This window comes from Pan paniscus, chromosome 20, assembly GCF_029289425.2.
Source record: "Pan paniscus chromosome 20, NHGRI_mPanPan1-v2.0_pri, whole genome shotgun sequence".
Classification (NCBI taxonomy): domain Eukaryota; kingdom Metazoa; phylum Chordata; class Mammalia; order Primates; family Hominidae; genus Pan; species Pan paniscus.
In genome coordinates, this window is record NC_073269.2 from 23,862,532 (window position 1) to 23,878,832 (window position 16,301).

Below are 16,301 nucleotides of genomic sequence, written 5' to 3' on the forward strand. Positions count from 1 at the left end.
AGATTCATGCCATTCTCCTGCCTCAGCCTTCCGAGTGGCTGGAACTACAGGCGCCTGCCACCATGCCCGGCTAATTTTTTGTATTTTTAGTAGAGACGGGGTTTCATCGTGTTAGCCAGGATGGTCTCGATCTCCTGACCTTGTGATCCACCCGCCCCCTGCCTCCCAAAGTGCTGGGATTACAGGCGTGATCCACCACACCTGGCCTAGCTTGAACTTCTTAAGGGCCAAGACATTATCTCGTTTATCTCTCAAATCCCACTGCATCCATTACAGGGATCTCAACTATCCATTACACAGATGAATCACTAGTCTATGCTTTGGACAAAGGCAAAACAGTTTTCAAAAGCCCTCCCAAGAGAAAAGTCTCTGTTGTGTTTTACACATTAACACCTCAGTTTGAAATGTTAGCACAGCTTAATCACAAGCTGCAGCATCCTTTGGAACTCCAACAAATTCTAACCAACTATACTTTGAGTGAGGACTACCAATGATTACGCTCACCTTCTTTTTGGACATGGGACGACCCCGAGGCCTGTCATAGGCAATTCGAACTGGTTCATGGACTAGAAGACAAAAGAAAGAGACACATACACATACACATACATGTGCTTTTCCTAAATTACTTAGAGACTGAAGATCTTGCAGTCTATTTTGGCTAACAGTTCTCTGATGACAGAAGGTGTCTTAGGCTCTGCATGGCAGCTGCTGAGCCCCAGCTCCTCTCAAGAATGAACATGTATGACCCCTGGAGTGAGCAGAGACGGGACACGCTCAGGGTAGGCAGCTTGGGCCATAATGAAGGGTTCACTGAGCGGTGCCTTGCTTTTGGAAAGTCTATTCAAACCTAAGAGTCCCCACATTTATAACAAAAGATCCAATACATGGATTATTTTCCATGACTACAGAAATATATTTTGCTTCAACAAAATATTTGTGATACTGTGCCCTCCTAGTTTATCTGCAGCTAATTCACTGGGAAATAATTAAAGTCTGGCCAGGCGCAGTGGCTCATGCCTGTAATCCCATCACTTTGGGAGGCCGAGATGGGCGGATCACCCGAGGTTAGGAGTTCGAGACCAGCCTGGCCAGCATGGCGAAACCCCGTCTCTACTAAAAGTACAAAAACTAGCCAGGCGTGGTGGCGGGAGCCTGTAATCCCAGCTATTCAGGAGGCTGAGGCAGGAGAATAACTTGAACCCGGGAGGCAGAGGTTGTAGTGAGCCGAGATTGTGCCACTGCACTCCAGCCTGGGCGACAAGAACAAGAGTCCATCTCAAAAAAAAAAAGAATTAAAGTCTGCCTAAAACTTTCTAGTGAAAAACAACCAAGCTTCTCATATAGAGAACCAAATCATATCATTTTATTCTATTTTTTATGAAAGGGAGATTAGCAAGTCTGTTTTTTTTTTTTTTTTTTTTGAGACACAGTTTCGCTCTTGTTGCCCAGGCTGGAGTGCAGTGGTGTGATCTCAGCTCACTGCAACCTTCACCTCCCAGGTTCAAGCGATTCTCCAGCCTCAGCCTCCCGAGTAGCTGGGATTACAGGCATGCGTCACCACGCCTTGCTAATTCTGTATTTTTAGTAGAGATGGGATATCTCCATGTTGGTCAGGCTGGTCTCAAACTCCCGACCAAAGGCGATCCTCCCGCCTTGGCCTCCCAGAGTGCTGGGATTACAGGTGTGAGCCAGCACACCCGGCGCAGGTCTGGTTTTATCTCATCAACTACCCAAAGAACTGAGAGCTTCTAAAGCAGAAATAAAAAACTCCACCTCCCCCCAAGAAGAGCATACATAACAAGCACTCTGATACACTACCTGCCATCCATGACAAGTTTATTTACTTCATTTTTTTTACATTAATTTTTTTTTCTTGTAAAGATTAGGTCTGGCCATCTTGCCCAGGCTGGTCTCAAGCTCCCGGGCTCAAGCAATCCGCTTGCCTCAGTCCCGCTAAGCTGGGATTACAGGCACGAGCCACTGCGCCTGGCCCCATGAGAAGTTTTGAAGGATGGTAAAGGTTATAGTAGAATGGTTAGCATTTCACTGCAACACCAAATTTTTCAAACACAAAACATGAGGACTATTCCAAAGCAGGAAAAACCATAAGGCCACTGTCACATGTAAATGTGACTGTCTGAATGATGTAGAACACACAGGTGACTGTTTAACACAGTCCCACAATGGGGCACCATTCACTACAACTTCACACATAGGTTTTGCAGCAGAAGTCCCATGTGAAAGCACGGTCCAGGCCTGACTGTGGGGAGACAGCTTGGAGGGCACTGGGGGCACAGGAGTCATCTGGGCCACGGCCTGCCCATCAAAAGGCCACATGCGATGCAATTCTATGTACTGACAGACTAGGAAAGATAGAATACCTGGGGCTTGGAAAACAGTCAGTGGTTGCTGAATCGGGCAGGGGACTGCAATGGGACAAGAGACCCGTTCTGGGAACAGGCTTCAGCTCTGCTGTACTGGTGGGTTCTCGCCTCTGCACAGTCAACAAAATTCAAATGGTCCACTTGAAAAGGGTGCGTTTCACTGCTGGTAAATTATACCTCAAGAACCCGGAACCTCCCCACAGGAGAGCAGGAGATGGCCTCCCATGGCCGAGGCAGGTCCCACTGACCACTGCCTGGGACCACCCCTGCTCTGTTCCCATCTCACTGTCATGACATGAAGCAGCTTATCAGCACCCTGGGCCTTCCAGGGGCTCAGAAGGGCCCCCAGCTGACAAAGTCACAGGCAGGAAAACAGCTGAGATGACCCAGGCCCATCCCCTCCACAGTTGGGGATGCCCCGACCTGAATCCAGGCAATCAGGGAAATGTCCAGCAGCAAGTAGAGTGCCAGAAGCCACAGGGTAGCAAAGAAACATGTCCTTAGAGCAATGCCTTCAGACCACTGGGAAACATGAGTGTCGGCTCACATTTTGGAGTGGTGCACAAAACTCTTTTGGATTAAAATGTCTCCACCTGTCTCTTCTAACTCTCACAGCCCACCAACCAAGAACTGTGCTAGAGGCAACTGTGCCGACAGGCGGGCACTCACCTTTTGGCTCCTGGATGAGACACACTCTCTTGGGAGCTGGAATCATGCCAACCTTCAATGACTTGCTGCTGATCCTCTTCCGAGGGAAGCAGGTACCTGAGGCGGCCTGTGACAAGGCAGGTGCTCCAGCCAGGTCGTCCTCAGCAGCCTCGCCGGGAAGGCCGTCGGCAGGGGTGCTGCCCTCAGACTTGCCCGCCCCTCCGGGAGCGGGGGCCTCCTCTCCCCCATCCTCATCGTCCTCGTCCTCCTCCTCAGGCATCACCTCTGGGCTCTCCAGCTCAGCCTCCCGCGGAGGGGGCTCGTCTTCAAACTCTCCTTCCCCTTCCATGAGGTCCATGGGGCTCTCCTGAGAACCCGCGGTGTCACCGCCACCAGTGTGAAGGTTGTGCGGAGATGACGTGAAACAAATTGATGGACATAGTTCAAACACTTTCTTTCGATAGAATTTGAAAGCAGAACTATTTTGGTCATGTAGAAACCTGGGGCACAGAGGAAATACATTGGGTAACCAGATGGAATCTCTCAACATTTTTATTTGCTGAAACTGCTGGGATTGATCCAAGGAAGGTGGAGGTGGGACAAGGGAAAGAATAACCTGACCAGTCTCTACGCGGCTATGGCTTGATGGTGCAGCCTCTCAATGATAGAAAATTTGAGGAGTACTAGTAACTTAATAAGGAGCTAGAATTCAAGAAGCCTAACTGCTTTCCAGGGGACAGAGGCGGACGAACAAGGTATGCAGGGCTTGGGAAAATGCTGGAATAGAGATCTGGCCTGAGACCCATCTCACCCTTTCTGGTTACATCGCTGGCCTCTCTGGGCCTCCATGTGCCCATTTTGACTCTGGTTCCTCCCAGGTATGAGAAGCATGGAGAGATGCCAGGAGGAGCTGCACAGTTACTGCTGGAACATGTGCACCATGGAACCGTAAGGTGCCCCCCGAGGAGGCTCCTCACCCCTAGCACTTCCCGCTCTGGGGCCTGCAGTCCACCTACATGGGCGTGGAGATGAGGCCTCTCTATGCCTCAGGGGTCTGGTGGCCACCTCGACTTGTAACCACAGCTATGAAGCTGTGGCTGGTATGAGAAACTTAAAACACTCCCGAAAGCACCAAAGTCCACTTGGACCAAAGGAAAAATGGCCCTCGTAAGGCAACTCAACCTCATAAATGTGCCAAGTCCCCCCAGTTAGCATATTAATATATCCCAATAAAATCCCGTTCTGAATCAGGGCAAGATGGTTCTAAAGTTCATAAAGAAAAATAATATGTAAGAATATCTGGGAAAACTCTGAACAAGACTCATAAGGGGTTCCAGCCCCACCAAGCACTATAAAATGCCCCAAAGCCTCTGGAGTTAAACAGCATAGTAGTCCATAAGGCAGACCAAAGGAACAGAATAGAAAGACCAGAAACCCAGCATTTGATTAAGGTAACCTCTCAAACTACTACAAAAAAGGGGTGGGTCTTTCAAAGAATGGTATTGGAAAAGCTGGATGGCTTTGTAATTATTATTATACATTTTTAGAGATAGGGTCTCACTCTGTCGTCCAGGCTAGAGTGCAGTGGTGTGATCACAGCTCACTGCAGCCTCAAACTCCTGGGCTCAAGAAATCTTCCTACATCAGCCACCCAAGTAGTTAGGACCACAGGCAAATGCCACTATACCAGGCTAACAAACACACACACACACACACCACACACACATACCACACACACATACAACTAAATATCAGCAGAAACAAATGAATCTGGGCCGGGCATGGTGGCTCATGCCTCCCAGCACATTTTGGGAGGCTGAGGCAGGCAGATCACCTGAGGTCAGGAATCCAAGACTAGCCTGGCCAACATGGTGAAACCCCGTCTCTACTAAAAATACAAAAATTAGCTGGGTGACACCTGTAATCCCAGCTACTTGGGAATCTGAGGCAGGAGAATCACTTGAACCCGAGAGGTGGAGGTTGCAGTGAGCTGAGATCACACCACTGCACTCCAGCCTGGGCGACAGAGTGAAATTCCGTCTCAAAAATAAATAAATAAATAAAACGGATTGTATGACAACTTTATAACATAACCACACCCACAAAATGAATTAACTCAATAAGCTTGAGCACATTAGAATTAAAATTTTTCTAAAGGCAAAAGAAACACAAAGTCATCTTGGCCCATTTACAAGCATGGCTGGATAGCGTCCAACACCTTGCCCAGTATTGTGGTCAGGATCCAGGGCTCTCCTTCCAGGGAAGGACAGGACAGAGTACTCTGAAGGACACTGCTCAGAAAAGGCTGTCACAGATGGGGAGGAATCACCCAAAACCCAACAAGTACTACAGCCCAAGTACCCAGGCTAATGCAAAATTCTCCTTTAAACTGTACTTTTCATTGAAAAAAAAGAAAATGAAAAAGAAAAAAGGACTCATGGGATGCCCCCAGCTGCCCTGCACTGAGCTGTCCTCCTTATCCAACCCTGCCAGAGGAAATCCCACATACACAGTGGACAGGTCCGACCCCGAGGTCTACAGGGCCCAGCAGCTCCCCAAGGCCACTACTGCCTGTAAAAGGCAAAACCTGACTGTAAGCCTGGTCAGGCCTCCCGTCTGTAGGTGGTCAGTGCCCCACAAGGCAGGTGGTACCTTAGTGCAGGACCCAGTCATAAGCCAAGGCTGCGGAGGGGAGTAGGGCTTGGCTTGTGCAATCAGGTCCCAAGCAAGTTGAAAGAGTATGTTCTGTCACCACTGAATCCCATAAATGCTCTGAGAAATGCACGTTTTCAACTGTAATTTTAACTGGATGAAGGCATGACTGTCCAACAAGCTAGGACCAGCACGAGGAGTTGAGAGCCCCCTCAGTAGGGTTCTGGCTCAGTAATGGGAAGATGGGTGCCTCCTACCGGCAGCCTTTCTCTGGAGGGGACATCTCATGTCACCCCGGGGAAAAACCCCAGGGGCAGTGCTGGCTCCTCACCCAGGTTTTCTTGCCTATGGGCTGTGTGCTTTTGAGCTGAGCTCCACCTATCCAAGGAATGGAGAGGGCAAAGGTACCTGCTCCCAGCATGAGCACGCCACCTTATCCCTGTGTAGAAGTGCCTGCTGTCAGACCTGGGCAAGGGCCGACTATCACTACTATCATGCAGTGAGCAGCAAATCCTCACCTCTCTCCCCTCCCCTGGCCAACTCCTATTTAGCCTTTGGATGCAGATTAAATGTCCCTCTGGGGAGGCTTTTGCTGATGCCCAAGATGAAGGCAGGTCCCCTAGAACAGATTTTTTTTTTTTTTTTTGAGATGGAGTTTCACTCTTGTTGCCCAGGCTGGAGTGCAATGGCGCGATCTCGGCTCACTGCAACCTCCACCTCCCAGGTTCAAGCAATTCTCCTGCCTCAGCCTCCCCCGAGTAGCTGGGATCACAGGCACCCGCCACTACACCCAGCTAATTTTTTTTATTTTTAGTATAGAGACGGGGTTTCACTATGTTGGCAAGGCTGGTCTCAAATGCCTGACCTCATGATCCACCCGCCTCAGCCTCCCAAAGTGCGGGGATTACAAGCATGAGCCATCGCACCTGGCCTTTTTTTTTTTTTTTTTTGGAGATGAAGTCTCGCTCTGTTGCCCAGGCTGGAATGCAGTGGCTCAGTCTCAGCTCACTGAAACCTCCGCCTCCCGGGTTTAAGCGATTCTCATGCCTCAGCCTCCCAAGCAGCTGGGATTACAGGTGCTTGCCACCATGCCTGGCTAATTTTTGTATTTTTGTAGAGATGGGGTTTTAGCATGGTGGCCAGGCTGGTCTCGAACTCCTGAACTTGGGTGATTAGAACAGATCTTTCTCCTTCAGGCCCCTGGCTCAGCTGAAGTGAAGTCATGACTTACTCCTGGTATAACCCCCATGGTAGGAATGCATTGGCCAGGCTGTGGGCTGGCTCAGGACATGCTTGTGGCGTGAACACACTCAAATCTAAAGGGTGTAATGGCCAGTTGCAGTGGAGCACACCTGTGGTCCCAGCTACTCTGGAGGCTGAAACAGGAGGATCACTTGAGCCCAGGAATTCAAATCCAGCCTAAGCAACATCCTTAGACTTTGTCTCTTTGAGAAAGAAAAAGGTGTGATGAGACCCGGGGGGGTACGTACCACAGGTCAGGGTTATCGGTGCTGTTTTCTATGCTGAATTGTTCGATCTCTGGTCCCACCTGAGCAACAAATCTAGCCAGTTTCTCTGCAGTCTCCATTGTCTTCATGTCAACTACAAAACATAAAGCACCTGTCAGGCATGACTCCTGAGCTGCTGCTCCCCGTGTAAACACTGCAGGGTTGTGGAGGCTGATTATAAAGATGGCCTGCATGTCCCCTCCCTGTAGCCTTGCCCTTCGTCACGTGTGGACCCTTTGTCACCAAGAAGTGAACTCTGTGTATCCCCACCTTGAATCAGGGCTGGTCCTGGGACTCACATCAGCTATAGAATGCAGTGGAAAAGCCCATTGCCAGTTCCAAGCCTGGGCCTTGGAGGACTTGAGTACTTCCACTGTCTCTCCTGAAGCCCCAACCCCAATTGCCAGGTGAACAAACATGGGCTGGCTGCTGGGGGGATGACAGGCATGTGGCCCAGCCACACCATCATCTCAGCTGACAGCCTGGACACCTGCCACTGACCGCAGACATGTGTGGGCTAGCTCAGCAGATGACCCAGCCACTGGCAAATTCACAATACCGGACGCCTCCTGGTTGGTTTGTTTGGTTTTTTTTTGAGACGGAGTCTTGCTCTGTCGCCCAGGCTGGAGTGCAGTGGTGAGATCTTGGCTCAATGCAACCTCCGCCTCCCGGGTTCAAGCGATTCTCCTAGCTCAGCCTCCCGAGTAGCTGGGACTACAGGCATGTGCCACCACGCCCAGCTAATTTTTTGTATTTTTAGTAGAGATCGGGTTTCACCATGTTGCCCAGGCTGGTTGCGAACTCCTGAGCTCAGGCAATCCACCCGCCTTGGCCTCCCAAAGTGCTGGGATTACAAGTGTGAGCCACCACGCCCAGCTGATGCCTCCTGTTTTAAGCCACAGTTTGGAATGGCTCACGACACAGCAACACCTAAATAATGCAGCAGTTGTGGACACTTTTTTGCTCTCTCCTTCCCACTTAGTGCTTAGGAAGCACTGGCCAGAGAGCAGGCCTGTGGTACAGAGAGAAAGAAACAGCTAAGGTGACAGAAGAAACAGAAGGGGTGAAGTTAGTCGATTCGGAGGAAGCAGTGCAGGTCAGCGAACCCCAAGAACAGGAACTGTGGAGACCCTGGGGATGAGGAGGCGCAATGAGAGAACAAGGCAGCCCCGAAGACTATCAAGGGAGGCCAGGATATAGCAGGACATGGGATCCCAAGTTCAGGCAATGCACCGCCCACGGCCCCAGCAGCAGGACCCTGTTGGGGAGCACGAAGGCATGGGGCAGCACCTCATACCAGCTCCGCTCTCAGAAGAGGAGGAGGGAGCTGCAGGACTCGCATGCAGCTCTCTCAAGAAAGCAAGAGAGAAAGCGCCAACATGTACACTTGTCCTGGCCAGGTCCCTAGAGTTTTATCCACTGCCTTGCCTAGATTGCAGGCCCCCCCAATTCTAAAGAGACCCTGGAGATGGGAGAGTAGGGACTGGGGCCCAGAGGAGGGGGACAGGAGTGAGCACCCACTGTCAGCAGATGGGCAGGGAGAAGAGGTCTGAGGTGCTTCAGAGATGTCCACTCCTGCTGGCTTGGGGGATGGGCCTGAGGCTTCTAAGCTGGGGTCCTGAGGAGAAGGTCCAACTGGGTCTGGCGGGCAGTCCTTGGCAGCATCATTTCTGTCTGGCAGGGATGGTTTTGCCTGTGAGAGGCCTGGAGCCTGCCGGCCGTGGTGTTTCAGCCTGGTGCCTGAGGATAGGAGGGTCTGGGTCCCGGTGGTCGCTCTCCTCGCCTTCCAGCCCCGGAGCCCTTGAGCACGGAGGAGCCCCCGCCGCTGCCATGGAAGGAGTTTCTTCTTGAGGTTGCGGACAGCCCGGGAGTACAGCATGGCCCTCACTGCACAGTCTGCTGAGGTCGGCTTCTGGTCGGCACCTCGCAAGTTCTCGCTCATCCGCTGCATTTCTGCCAACTTCAGCTTGTAATATTTATACTCCAGACTATTTTCATCAGACAAAAACCTAGATAACAAAACAAGCATAACGGGACATTTATGAAAACACCACCAGGTCCCAAATTGTTCCTTCAAACACAAACCCTTTCTAAGTGGCCAACTCCTCACTGTCCTCTCCTGTCTCAGAGGCTCTGCCTGGCTCTACTGAGGACCCAGAGCTAGGCCCAAGACAGCTGCCCTGCTAAGAGTGACCACAGGGCAATCGGGAGTTTGAACTGAGTTCCTCCTTGATTTCCATCAGCAGCAGCCGTGAGGGAGCTCCCAGCTCTTGATGGCCTGGAAACACAAACCAGTCACCTTGGAGCCATAGCACCCTGGCAGGCAGAATTGACACCTTTTAAATGGCCCAGCCAGGATGAGTGCTCGGTGAGCTTTTGACTGCATCAAGGAAAGTGTGATGTGAACCACAAGAGAACATTAACCAAGGAGCCTGCGGCCCAGGTGTGAAATCTTATGACCCAGTCATCATGATGAGAACAGTAAAGAGAAGGTTGAGCTACATGTACTAACACAGAAAAATATTCAGCTGGGCGTGGTGGCTCACACCTGTAATCCCAGCACTTTGAGAGGCTGAGGCGGGAGGATTGCTTGAGCCCAGGAGTTCAAGACCAGCCTGGGCAACAAAACAAGATCCCATTTCCACAAAATAAAAAAATTAGCCAGGGTGGTGGTGCATGCCTATAGTCCCAGCTACTCTGGAGGCTAAGGTGGGAGGATCACTTGAGCCCAGGAAGTCGAGAGGCTGTGGTGAGCTGTGATTGCACCACTGCACTCCAGTCTGGGCAACAGAGCAAGACCCTATCTTTAAAAAAAAAAAAAAAATCCTTCTCCTTCTAGTGTCTTTACTTTTTTCATCATTTTCCTTCTAGCTTCATGAGTTGATTACAGCTCACCGCAGCCTCAACCTTCTGGGTTCAGGTGATCCTCCCACCTCAGCCTCCCCAGTAGCTGGGACTACGGGCGCGCACCACCACGCCTGGCTAATTTTTGTGTTTTTGGTTGAGAGGACATTTCACCATGTTGCCTAGGCTGATCTCAAACTCTTGGGCTCAAGGTAGCCACACGCCTCAGCCTCTCAAAGTGCTGGGATTACAGGTGTGAGCCACTGCACCTGGCCCACTATTTCTAATAAAGTCACCTGAAGTCACTCTTTCTCTTAAGTATTTTTATGACTGCATCTGGTATATAATGTTCTTCTTGCCACTTCCTTCTAAATTGCTTCTAATTTCAGCTATGATTACCCTTCACTCAAAAGTTATTCAGAAACATGTTTTATTTTGGTTGTTGCTGGTTTCTAGTTTGCTGTATTGGCATAATGTGGCCCACGTGAATTTCCTGGGTGTGCTGTGATTTTCTCTGTGATTTCATACATAACGAACTTTTAAGATGGGCGTGGTGGCTCACGCCTGTAATCCCAGCACTTTGGGAGGCGGAAGCAGGTGGGTCGCTTGAGCCCAGGAGTTCAAGACCAGTCTGGGCAACATGGCGAAACCCCATCTCTTTAAAAATAAATAAATAAATAACCACCCCACAACAAACATAACAGACTTTTGTGAATATTTGATTTCAGTTTGTGTTAAAGAAGAATATTGCTTAGTAAGTATGGCAGTATTTCAGGTGGCTTTCAGATTGTTTGATATTAAGTAGCGACATATCAGTTATTAGATGAGGTTCCAGATTACCAGTGACAAGCCAACTAGAAGTAAGGTGGCTGTGTGTTGCACAGCATTGGCAGCACTGTGTGATGTGGCATGTCCCTGGCAGGCAGCTCCATACACAAGCTCCTGCTGACACTGTTAGCCAGTTGAGGTCTGTCTGGACCTGAGAAAACGACTGAGTACCGGCTCCACTGCTGCCCTGGCACTCTGTTGGGCTAATGGTGGCATCCTGCAAGATCATGCCCTAATAAGCAATAGTGCTCAATTAAGAGAATGCTGACCAACACGGGCACTCTGGTTCTCAAGTCAAACACAGCCCCAGCAAGGCAACTCCTCATCAAGGGCAGAGCGCAGAATCAGGGCCAGGTGACCTGACTGCCCCAGTCACTCATGACTCTGATGGCTTTCCTTGTTCCTGGACGGTTCTGATGCCAAGTGCAGTCCGAGGACGTCAGTCCCAAATGCATCTCCCAAGTTCCAGTGGAACATAACATCAAGAACAGAGAACACTCAACAAGCCAGTCTGCTGGCTTCAAATCTCAGCATAGCCACTTATTAGCTGGGAACCTTTCTGTGCCTCAGTTTCTCCATCTGTAAGACAGGGAAGATGATAAGCAGTAGCTACTTCATCATACAGCTGTGAGGCCTGCGTTATAAGCTTTTCACTAGGAGGCAAGTGCTATGAAAACTGCCTAGTAGTCATTAACCGCTCAACAAATATTAGCAGATTGTCTCTGTTTATGCTCATTTCCTGTGTTATAAAATCTTCCACAACCTTATTTGGATTACATCGTCTACGCATTTCAGAGAAACATTAATGTCTCCTACCATGGTTTTGGATTCATCCAATTCCTCTTATCATGGTTTTGGACTTAAATGATTTTTTTTTTTTTTTGAGACGGAGTCTTGCTCTGTCACCCAGGCTGGAGTGCAGTGGCGCAATCTCGGATCACTGCAACCTCTGCCTCCTGGATTCAAGTGATTCTCCAGCCTCATCCTCCCGAGTAGCTGGGATTATAGGCACCCGCCACCACACCCAGCTAATTTTCGAATTTTTTTTAGCAGAGATGGGGTTTCACCATGTTGGCCAGGCTGGTCTTGAACTCCTGATCTCAGGTGATCTGCTCACCTTGGCCTCCCAAAGTGCTGGGATTACAGGCATGAGCCACCGCACCCAGCTCTGGACTTAAATGATTTCTAAAGGTTGTTTATTTACATAGCTCAAAGCTATGTAGTGCAGGCACCAAGATTCACAATCTATATGTTCGTGATGACTTTCCCTTTTATCAGGAACTTCTTTTGCTCCTTTTAGTGCTGTTCTCCTTAAAGTCTTTTTTGCCTAAACAATTCTCTACATCCTTTCTTTTTGGTAGCGTTCACCTGCTATGCAATTTTCCATCTCTGTGTTTTCCAATTCCTGTGTTTTTGCTTCTTTCTCTCTATAGTAGTATGGAAGTTATAGACCTCACTTCTGTTCCTTTAATGGCTAATCGACACACATACCTAAACTTTTATTTTGTATCAATATCCAGAATTACCCTTTAGCTCTATCCTCATGTCAAACAAGACAAAGGCCTGCACACCTACCTCCCTCCTTCCCCTTGTGCCTCACATATTTAGATCATCTGGGATTTTAGCTTCTTTTATTTCACCCCAAACATCAATTATTTAGATTTTATGTTAACTTTGGGGTGCCTGGACAATCCTGCTGAGGCTAGACCACAGGGATTCTTAGCCACTTGTTTTCCTGAGTGTGCGAACACGTAGGACCTGGTGGGCTCTCCCTGGAGAGCATGGTCAGGGCTGGCCCACTCCCAGGGGACAATTTAGAAGATGAGAGAAAACAAAGTATGACATATTCCTTCAGCTTTATATCCTGCACTGTTGTTATCATTTTCTAGGCTTGATGCTTTGCGCTCTCTCATAGAAAAGGACGGAAGCCTGCCCCTTGGTGTTCCAAACAAGGAAGCAAAGCCATAGTGGATGTGTCTGTCTATACTCCTGATTGATTCATTGATTGATTTGAGACGGTGTTTTGCTCTTGTCGCCCAGGCTGGAGTGCAGTGGTGCGATCTCAGCTCACTACAACCTCTGCCTCCTGGGTTCAAGTGATTCTCCTGCCTCAGCCTCCTGAGTAGCTGGGAGTATAGGCAGCCACCACCATGCCCAGCTAATTTTTTATTTTTAGTAGAGATGGGGTTTCATCATGTTGGCCAGGCTGGTCTCAAATTCCTGACCTCATGCGGCCCACTCGCCTCGGCTTCCCAAAGTGGTGGGATTACAGGTGTGAGCAACCGCACCTGGCTCTTCTGACATCTTTAGTGCACGACACGAGGCAGGTCACCTCGGCAAAGAGGCAATGGCCAGTTCTGTCCACAAGGCTCCAGTGGGAACAAATCATGCTTGTGGGGTGTGAGGGTGGAAGGTCTCAAATCTCTGCTGGCCCTCAGAGGGTGGAGATAAGAAGCCCTTCTTATATCTGCCTCCTAGAGGTCTGACTTTTTCACTTGCTAACTAATAAAAAGAATTTATTAAGGCTGGACATGATGGCTCATGCCTGTAACCCCAGTGATCTGGGGGATCGCTTGAGCCCAGGAGTTAGACACCAGCCTGGGCAACAGAGCAAAAACCCATTTCTTAAAAAAAAAAAAAAAAAAAAAAAGCTGATAGCTGAATGTGGTGGTGTACTCCTGTAGTCTCAGCTACTTGGGAGGCTGAGGCAGGGGGATTTTGTGAGCCCAGGTTGAGGCTGCAGTGAACTATGATCATGCCACTGTGCTCTAGCCTGGGCAACAGAATGAGAGCTCATCTCTTAAAAAAAAAAAAAAAAAAAGAACTTATTAATCCACATATATCTTCAGAGAATGTCAATGGTCATGCATAAAACTGTTCAGTCAAGAAAAGGAACATAGGCTTATTAAGAGATACAGAGGTAAGCCAGGTGCGGTGGCTCATGCCTGTAATTCCAGCGCTTTGGGAGGCCAAGGCAGGAGGATCATGAGGTCAGGAGATCGAGACCATCCTGGCTAACATGGTGAAATCCCGTCTCTACTAAAAATACAAAAAAATTAGCCGGGTGTGGTGGCAGGCGCCTGTAGTCCCAGCTACTAGGGAGGCTGAGGCAGGAGAATGGTGTGAACCCGGGAGGCAGAGCTTGCAGTGAGCCAAGATCCCGCCACTGCACTCCAGCCTGGGGGACAGAGCGAGACTCTGTCTCAAAAAATAAATAAATAAATAATAAAAAGAGATACAGAGGTAGCCGTGAGAAGTAGTTTGAAGAACTAAGTGACTGCCTTCAAGGAGTGGAACATGGAAACAGGTCACAGCAGAAACATTTGGCTTTTCATTATGCGTTCAATTGACTGTTTTGTTAAATACAACATACAAGGAGCATTTTGACTTAAGAATTCAAACATGCACACCAGAAACCTAAGTTTAGCAGTTTCTTTACTTATTGCTGTGCTTTTGTATCACACTCTTTCCTCTTACAGTCTCTTGGTAATTCCTTCTTTTTTTTTTGAGACAGAGTCATGCTCCATTGTACCCAGGCTGGAGTGCAGTGGTGCGATCTTGGCTCACTGCAACCTCTGCCTCCCGGGTTCAAGTGATTCTCGTGCCTCGGTCTCCCAAGTAGCTGGGATTACAGGCGCCTGCCACCACGCCCAGCTAATTTTTTGTATTTTTATTAGAGACAGGGTTTCACTATGTTGGCCAGGCTGGTCTCGAACTCCCAACCTCAAGTCATCTGTCCCCCTCGGTCTCCCAAAGTGTTGGGATTACAGGCGTGAGCCACTGCACCCAGCCAGGTAATTCCTTGTGAAGGAGTTTTTGGATGATAAAGTCTCTGGGACCAACTCCTAAATCTTTCCTTCTTCAGGATCTATTCTATCAGCCAACCGCTGAGATTTTTATTTCAATCTATTTTTCATTTCCAAGATCCTTAATAGAATCGTTTTCATAGCAACCAGTGTCTGTTTCATGGATACAATATACTCTTATTACCTGAGACTATTCATTACACATACATATTTATAGACTACACCTCCTCTTTCTCATAGTGACTCTGTCTTCTAGGGTGTCAGGAGTTGGTTGAGTTTGGTGATTCTCTTTCATGATACTGGTTTACCTCAAATATCAGTTCTTAGTTTGATGCTTATTTCTGGGACTACAGGCACCCGCCACCAGGCCCGGCTAATTTTTTTTTGTATTTTTAGTAGAGACAGGGTTTCACCGTGTTCGCCAGGATGGTCTCGATCTCCTGATCTCGTGATCCACCCACCTTATAGGTGTGAGCCACCATGCCCGGCCGCTTATTTCTGATTTTGTACCCTGCCCTGCCCCCTATCCAAACATACCCCTGACTCTGGCTTCCGTCTGCTGCCCCTGGTTATCAGTGGTCATGAGACCACTGGGCCATGTGCAGGGGTCATGGGGCAGAGGCACCAGCCCCCAGGCCTCTCAGGGCCTCCTATTCCTCCAGCCTAATCACCTTATCAACCACCTGTAAAGTGCCCCTGGGCCTTCTAAGTCTGGATGCCTTCTTACCAAGAGGGTCGGTATCTGCTTGCATCTGTCAATCTGACAATCCTTCAACATGCACACTGGTTCAGACCACAGACCCTGGATTTGAATCTCAACTCTGCCTCTTACTAGTTGTGGATCCTCAAGGCAAGAGGGCTCTTGGAGCCTCAAAGTTTCTTGTCTGTAAAATAAGCATAGCAATAGACCTGCCTCCCAACGTTGTTTATGAGGATTCAACCAGCTAGTGCTTAAATCAGTAATGTGCTTAGAACAGTACCAACTGCACAGAAGGCACAAGTGTTTATTAAATAAAAAGTATTCAACAAATGATGCTGGGACAATTAGGTTATTTGGGAATTTTTAACTTTTAAGTTACATGCCTACCTCATTCAATACATGAAAATAATCCAAACTCAAGAATTTTGTAAAAATAAAACCACAATAAGCTCCAACCTTCCCCTTGGTAAATCATGGTGGGTAGGACCAAAGACATGGAAATGTATGCCTTTCAAGCATCTTTAGTAATTACAACAGCAAGCATAGCAAGTCCAGTATGGGTACAATCTGACTACCAAAAAGGGCACACTCAGGAGGTCAAGGCTGCAGTGGGCTGTGATAGCACCCCTGCATTGCAGCCTGGGCAACAGAGTGAGATCCTGTCACTAACAAAAAACAGAAAACAAAAGAGGGCACAGCACACTTACAGAGTAGCAGTGAGAAAGTCAATTAGTACAGATAACCTATGGAGAGTAATCTAATGATAAACATCAATGGTCTCCATCAGGGGCAGCTCTGCCTGCCATGGGACACCAGGCAGTGTCTGGATGTATTCTGGGTTGTTACTAGTGAGATAGAAGGTCCTACTAACATCAAACGGATAGAGGCCACAGATGCTGCTAAACAGCCTGCAATGTCCAGGACAGCTCCA

At 48.8% G+C, this 16,301-nt stretch overlaps 1 protein-coding gene across 16 annotated transcripts in view; it reads right to left on the reverse strand.

Moving 5' to 3' along the window:
* SUGP2 (SURP and G-patch domain containing 2) overlaps nucleotides 1–16,301 on the reverse strand; it is a 42,918-nt gene that overhangs the window by 10,198 nt on the left and 16,419 nt on the right. For all 16 annotated transcript variants that reach the window (XR_010110855.1, XR_010110854.1, XR_004667843.3 and 13 more), the window contains exons 5-8: nucleotides 8,714–9,201; nucleotides 7,175–7,286; nucleotides 3,054–3,532; nucleotides 505–566 (exon numbers count right to left, since the gene is read on the reverse strand). Coding sequence is in view for 8 of the 16 variants with exons in the window: in XM_063600044.1 (XP_063456114.1) it covers nucleotides 505–566; nucleotides 3,054–3,532; nucleotides 7,175–7,286; nucleotides 8,714–9,201 (1,141 nt within the window). In the remaining 8 variants the exon portion in view is untranslated. The remainder of the gene's footprint in view (nucleotides 1–504; nucleotides 567–3,053; nucleotides 3,533–7,174; nucleotides 7,287–8,713; nucleotides 9,202–16,301) is intronic.